The 6,206-nt window shown below is 69.5% G+C and overlaps 1 protein-coding gene across 6 annotated transcripts; it reads left to right on the top strand.

The window, feature by feature from the left end:
• The first annotated feature begins 57 nt into the window (after positions 1–57).
• LOC308191206 (D-serine dehydratase) lies at positions 58–5,887 on the top strand. 6 transcript variants are annotated; one of them, XM_080583380.1, is made up of 9 exons: positions 58–1,038; positions 1,883–2,038; positions 2,134–2,414; positions 3,242–3,428; positions 4,815–4,936; positions 5,020–5,209; positions 5,301–5,406; positions 5,479–5,643; positions 5,682–5,887. In XM_080583380.1, the coding sequence occupies exons 1-9, from the start codon at positions 535–537 to the stop codon at positions 5,813–5,815; spliced, it is 1,845 nt and encodes a 614-aa protein (XP_080439506.1). In that variant the 5' UTR covers positions 58–534; the 3' UTR covers positions 5,816–5,887. The 6 variants fall into 6 exon arrangements, 3 of the variants coding, with proteins under 3 accessions (XP_080439506.1, XP_080439507.1, XP_080439508.1); XR_013947803.1 differs by having other exon boundaries at positions 979–1,038; positions 5,479–5,662; positions 5,702–5,887; XR_013947804.1 differs by having other exon boundaries at positions 1,003–1,145.
• The last annotated feature ends 319 nt before the right edge of the window (positions 5,888–6,206 follow it).

Below are 6,206 nucleotides of genomic sequence, written 5' to 3'. Positions count from 1 at the left end.
GGACGTCTCCCCCCCCCCCCCGCCCCCCCCCCAGGCTGTGTTTTTGGGATGCGGCGAGCCACGGGGCCCATTCTTCCTGCCCTACATAGCGGGGCCAGCCTGGCACGGGCTGTGCTCTGGGCAGGGGACCAGCGGCCCCCGCGTCCCTGCGGGCTGCCCGGGTGTCCCCAGGGGGCTGGGGCTGTCCCCAGCCCGCCTGGCACACGGGGACGCGCGGCAGCCACCTCCTGTCCCGCGCCGCTCGGACACGGGAGGCACACGTGTCACGAGCGTGGGGGGTCTCAGCCGTGTTGTGACACGTGGGGGGGGTCTCAGCCGTGTCCCCCACGTGTCACCACGGTGGAGGGCGCAGCAGCCTGGTCCCCACATGTCCCGACCACAGGGGCCCCGCAGCCTGTCTGCCACGTGTCGCGAGCGTGAGGGGCCCAGCAGCCGTGTCCCCATGTGTCACAGTCACGGGGGGGCTCAGCAGCGGTGTCCCCGTGTGTCAGGACCAGGGGGGGCTTGGCAGCCGTGTCCCCACGTGTCACAAGCATGGGGGTCCCCGCTGCGTCCCGTGTCCCCACCACGTGTCACGAGCGGCGGGGAGGGGGCCACGCGTCCGCGTCCCCACATGTCACAAGCGTGCGGGGTCTCAGCTGGGTCCCCAGGCGCCACGACCGCCGAGGTCTGCACCGAGGTGTCACGAGCGTGGCGGTCCCACCCTTGTCCCCACTGTCACGGGGGTCCCCACAACCCCTTCAAAGTCCCCCCCCCGCCCCACCTGGGGGCTCGCGTCTCCTCATCCCCACGGCCACAGGACCCCCACTGGGACCACTGCTGTCCCCAGCCGCCCCCACCCCGTCCCCGTGCCCGGCCCCAGGCGCTGAGCGGCCGCTGCGCCCGTGTCCTCCCCTGCCCCGGCACCGCCGGGGCCCCACGGCTGGCAGCGACCTCTGTCCCCGAGCAGGGCTGGCCGCGGGTGCCCACGGCGTCACGTGGAGCCGCACCAGCCAGAGGCCGCCGGGAGCCGAGCCGGGAGCAGCCGCGGCGGCGGAGGTACGGACGGACGGACGGGTGGGAGGGAGGCAGGGCTGGGCGCTCGGGGTGCCGCCGGGATGTCCTCGGTGGGAGGCGGTTGGGGAAACTGAGGCACCTGAGCTCAGGTGAGTCCCTCCCGGAGGGGTCCTGGCCTCCAACACCGCTGCTGGAGGGGCAGGGAGAGCCCTGCCATAGGGCCCGGTGGCACTGTCCCCCGTGTCCCCGACCCCAAACCCTGGGCCCAGCTGTCCCCGTGCCGTAGGTCCCAGTCCCAAGTGTCCCAGACCCATCGGTCCGTTCTCCCCGTGTCCCTGTCCCCAGTGTCCCAGTACCAGGTGTCCCTTTCCGAGGTCTCCCTGTTCCCTTTGCGCCAGGTATCCCAATCCCAGGTGTCCCAGTCCCAGGTATCCCAGTCCCAGGTGTCCCTGTCCCCAGGTATCCCAGTGTCCCAGTGTTCCAGATGACCCAGCCCCAGGTGTCCCAATCCCAGATGACCCAGCCCCAGGTGTCCCAGTCTCCATGTCCCAGGTGTCCCAGTCTCCATGTCCCAGTTGTCCCAGTGTCCCATATGTCCCTGTCCCCAGCTTCCCCAGCCCCAAGTCTCCCTGTTCCCAGTGTCCCTGTTCCCAGTGTCCCAGGTGTCCCAGCCCCAGGTCTCCCTGTTCCCAGTGTCCCAATCCCAGTCCCAGTGCTCCCAGTGTCCCCGGTGTCCCTGTCCCACGCATCCTGCTCAGCTCACGATAAGCCCCCGGCTCCCAGCACCCCCAAATCCCCCCCCCCCCATCCCCATAGGGTTGCGGGGCCGGGCGGTTGGGGGACACAAGCCCTGAAGCTCCCACATCCTCCCCCCCAAAAAAAAAAGTGCCACCATGTGGCTGGGCGCCCGCCTGGACGCGCTGCCCACCCCAGCGCTGGCCGTCGACCGTGCCACGGCGCGCCGCAACGCCGAGCGCATGCAGGAGCGCTGCCGGGCCCTCGGCCTCCGCCTGCGTCCCCACGTCAAGACCCACAAGACGCTGTGAGTGCCGCCCCCACCTTGTCCCCAAACCCCCCTACATCCCCCCTGTTCCCCCCAGACCGACCCCAAACCCCTCCATCCGCCCCTCCCGGCAGGGAGGGCGGCGCGCTGGCCACGGGCGGCACGCGGCGCGGCATCGCCGTCTCCACGCTGGCCGAGGCGCGCTTCTTCGCCGACGGCGGCTTCGACGACATCCTGCTGGCGTACCCGCTGCCGGCCGGGCGCCTGGAGGAGTGCGCCGAGCTGGCCCAGCGCCTCGACGCCTTCCAGGTGCTCCTGGACAGCCCCGGCGCGCTGCAGCGCCTGCGGCAGCGCCCGCTCGCCGGCGGCAAGCGCTGGCTCGTCTGGCTCAAGCTCGACTGCGGCAACGGCAGAGGTGGGGACGGACCCGGGGCAGGGGGTTTCGGGGGGGGGGGGGGGGCTCCGGGTGCCCCCGGTCCCCGTGGAGCAGCACGGATAGGGTGGTTGAGCAGCCCCACAAAGATACGGCGTTCCTCGCCAGCCACTTGCGGGGGCGTCCCCTGTGTTCCAAAGCCCCCAGGCAGTACGGGTCCGTGAGCCCCCAAACCCATTTCCAGCTCCCTACTACGTGGATGTGCCGTGGGGAACACATGTCCCTAACCCCACAGCCCACACCACCAGCATCTTAACCCCAAAGGAGTGTTCAAGTTTCCCAAAAGCCGTTTTTCACCACTCGCTGCAGGGATTCTCCACGGGGCAGGCGTGTCCCATAAGTCCCCAAACCCCCGGCCCCAACAGCTCAGCCATTATGCGTCCCTTAGCCCCCCCCCCCCCCAAAAAACCCCTTTTCACCCATCACCTGCTCCTTGGGGGGAGGGATTCCAGGTGTCCCCATCCCCAGCAGCTCAGCCATTAGCCCCCAAAACCCCATTTGCACCCACCCACCACAAGGATGCTCCGTGGGGCCGAGATGCCCCATGCATCCCCCAGCCCCAAATCCCCAAACCCCAGCAGCTCAGCCAACACGGGGCATCACGCCCCTACCCCAAACCCCTCCTCTTCACACCCCGTAAGGATGCTCCATGGGGGGACGCACGTCCCTTGTGTCCCCACCACCCCCCCGTATCCCACAGGGGACACTTGGGCCCCTCCATCCCCACCCACCCCATGGCAGTGGGACACCCCCAGCCCCACATTTTAAGCCGGACCCCCCCCCCTCCTTCCCCATCCCCTTGCCGGCAGCCGGCGTGCGCCCCACGGACCCCGGCGCCCTGCCCCTGGCCCGGGCCATCGCGGAGGAGGCTCCGGAGGAGGTGACGCTGGTCGGGGTCTACGCGCACTGCGGGAACACCTACGGCTGCAGCGGCGTGCCCGCCATCCAGGCCATCGCCAGGGCCACCACCGCCGCCGTCCTCGACTTTGTGGCCGCGTGAGTCTGCATCCCAACACCCCCCACCAAATACTCCCTCCCCCCCCAGTTTACCTTCACCAGGCCCAAACCCTGAGCAGAGTTACGGGGGATTTTTATTATGGGGGCTGCGGGCTGCGCCCACCCCCCTTGGCCCGCTCCGTCCCATAAAAGCCCCGGCCCCGATACGGCCCCGGCTGTAAATGCAAATCGCCCTCTTCCTGCCGGCACCATAAAGCGGGGCCCCACAAAGCCCCGGCGCCCCGGGGAGCCGGACGAGGATGCCCCGGCCACCTTTGAAGTGGGCTCTGTGTCCCGTCCCCCCCCCCCCCCCATTGTCCCCGGGGAAGGGACGAGTGGGATTTCGCATCCCGGAGCGAATTGCGGCCGGATGCCTCTCGCTGCCCCATGAGGTCAGCGGGGTCCCCGAGGCGCACGGGGACGTGCCGCAACCCAAAATGCCCCCAAAACGCCCTCCAGGTGTGTGTGTGAGTAGAAGGGGTCCCATTGAGGAACCCGTTGTGCCCCCACTTTTCAAGACCTGGGACAAATCCCCCCCCCAGGTGGCCCGATGGGGACACTGAGCACAGCCCGTCCCCAGCTCCGGGCGGCCCGGCACCCCCCACAACACCCACTGCTGGAGCACCCCAAGGAACTGGCTGCAGGGGGGGGGGGCACCACCACCAGGAGCAAGCTGGGGGACACACGTGTCACCAACCCCACTGCCACGACACTGGTGGCACATCTGGGGCACATCTGGGGGGTCCTGGACATACCTGGGGGGAGCTCTGGCACAGCGGGCAAGGAAGGCACAAAAGGGAGAGGGCTCAAAATGGAGCACCTTGGGGGGGGGGGGGGGACCCTGCCAGATCTGAGCAGCTCTCGCACGTCCAGATGGCATCTGGGCGCACCTGGATTGCATCTGGGCACACCTGGAGGGCATCTGTGCACACCTGGAGGGCATCTGTGCACACCTGGAGGGCATCTGGGCACACCTGGAGGGCACGCCGGAACACACCGGTGCGCCCCGTAAAGGTTTGGGTGCGCCCGGGCACATCTGGGCGATGCTGCGACCATCAAGAGGCACGGGGTGGCACGTCAGGGTGGCACCCCGGCCCACCTGGGAGAACCCTTTGCACACCCGGATGGCCAGCCACCACACGGGGAGGGTGTTCCTTTTCCACGTCTGGGTGGCACCGGCACATCTGGATGTCCCCTTGTACGCCCTGGGGCTCCCCGGGTGCGGCAAGATCCCCCTCGCTCTGGCGCTTCACCACGCTGGGGACCCCGTGGCACCCAGGGGTGACACAGCCACCGCCAGCCCCATGCCCTTGGTACCCGGGGAGGGGGGGTGACATCCCCCTCGGCCATGCCCGTGGGTGGTGACAGCCCCTCCCGTGCCACCAGGCTGCGCCAGGCCGGCGTGCCGTGCCCCCAGGCCAGCATCGGCTCCACGCCGTCCTGCAGCCACCCGGTCCCCGAGATGGCCGAGCTCACCGAGGTCCACCCAGGCAACTACATCTTCTACGGTGAGTACCACCACGTCCCCCACCCCTCCCCAGGCACGGCGTCCCCCCTCGGGACCCCCTCCACTCACCCACCCTCTCCGCAGACCTCCAGCAGACGCTGCTGGGCTCCTGCCAGCCCCAGGACGTGGCCATCCGCGTCCTCACCAGGGTGGTCGGCCACTACCCGCACCGCAACCAGCTGCTGGTGGACTGCGGCTGGACGGCGCTCAGCCTGCACGGCTGGGCGCAGCCACCCGCCGGCCGCGCCGCCGTCGAGGGACATCCCCAGCTCCGGTGAGCGCTGGGGACACTTGGGGGGGGGGAGAAGGGGGGCTCGGGGTGGCGGCACGGCACGGCGCGGGGACCTGACGGCGCATCCCCGCAGGCTGGTGGGGCTGACGCAGGAGCACGGGCTCCTGGAGCCCGCCAGCGGGCAGCTGGATTTCGGGAGGTTCCCGGTGGGCACCGTGCTGGCCCTCGTCCCCTTCCACGTGAGTACTGGCCCCGCTGTCCCCCGCTGTCCCCCCCCCGCCCCGTGTGTCTCACCTCCTCTCCCGCCGCAGGCCTGCGCCACGGCTGCCATGCACCCCGTCTACTACGTGCACGAGGAGGGCGAGGTGGTGGCCCTCTGGCACCCCGTCCGCGGCTGGTAGAGATCGTCCTGCTGCCGAGGTCCTGCGCCGTGCGGGGCTCCTGCGCCCACCCCGAGGTCCTGCGCCCACCCCGAGGTCCTGCGCCCACCCCGAGGTCCTGCAGCCACCCTGAGGTCCTGCGCCCACCTTGAAGTCCTGCGCCCACGCACTGAGATCCTGCACCCACGCTGAGGTCCTGCACCCGCACTACGACCCCGTACCCACACCAAGACCCCGAACCTACACTAAGACCCCACACCCACACTAAGACCCCGTACCCACACCAAGACCCCGCACCCACATCACCCAGGAGGGGGTCAATAAAGCTCCTCTCCCCCTCTGCAGGCGCTTTGGGCTCTTTGGGACGAAATCCGGCGGTTTTGGGGCCCAGCCGGGGCCGGGTGACACCACCCGGCTCATCCCAATGCGGCCGCCCCATGGGAACCGCCCGGCCTGGGATGGGGACGGGGTCCTGGGGGGTCCGGGGGGCACGGTGGGAGCGGGGTGGGTGAAACGGGGCAGCCCAAGTGGCCACGCACCCCTACAAACACCCCTACACACACCCCTACACTCCTATACGTACCTTTATACACATCTATACCTACACCCCGTATGTACACCTATACCTACACACTCCCCTATTTGTACACCTACACACA

This window comes from Anser brachyrhynchus (genome assembly GCF_964034855.1).
Source record: "Anser brachyrhynchus genome assembly, chromosome: 2".
In the NCBI taxonomy this organism is placed as follows: Eukaryota; Metazoa; Chordata; class Aves; order Anseriformes; family Anatidae; genus Anser; species Anser brachyrhynchus.
The sequence above is the reverse complement of the archived record's forward strand: the minus strand, read 5'-3'. Positions and strand labels throughout refer to the sequence as shown.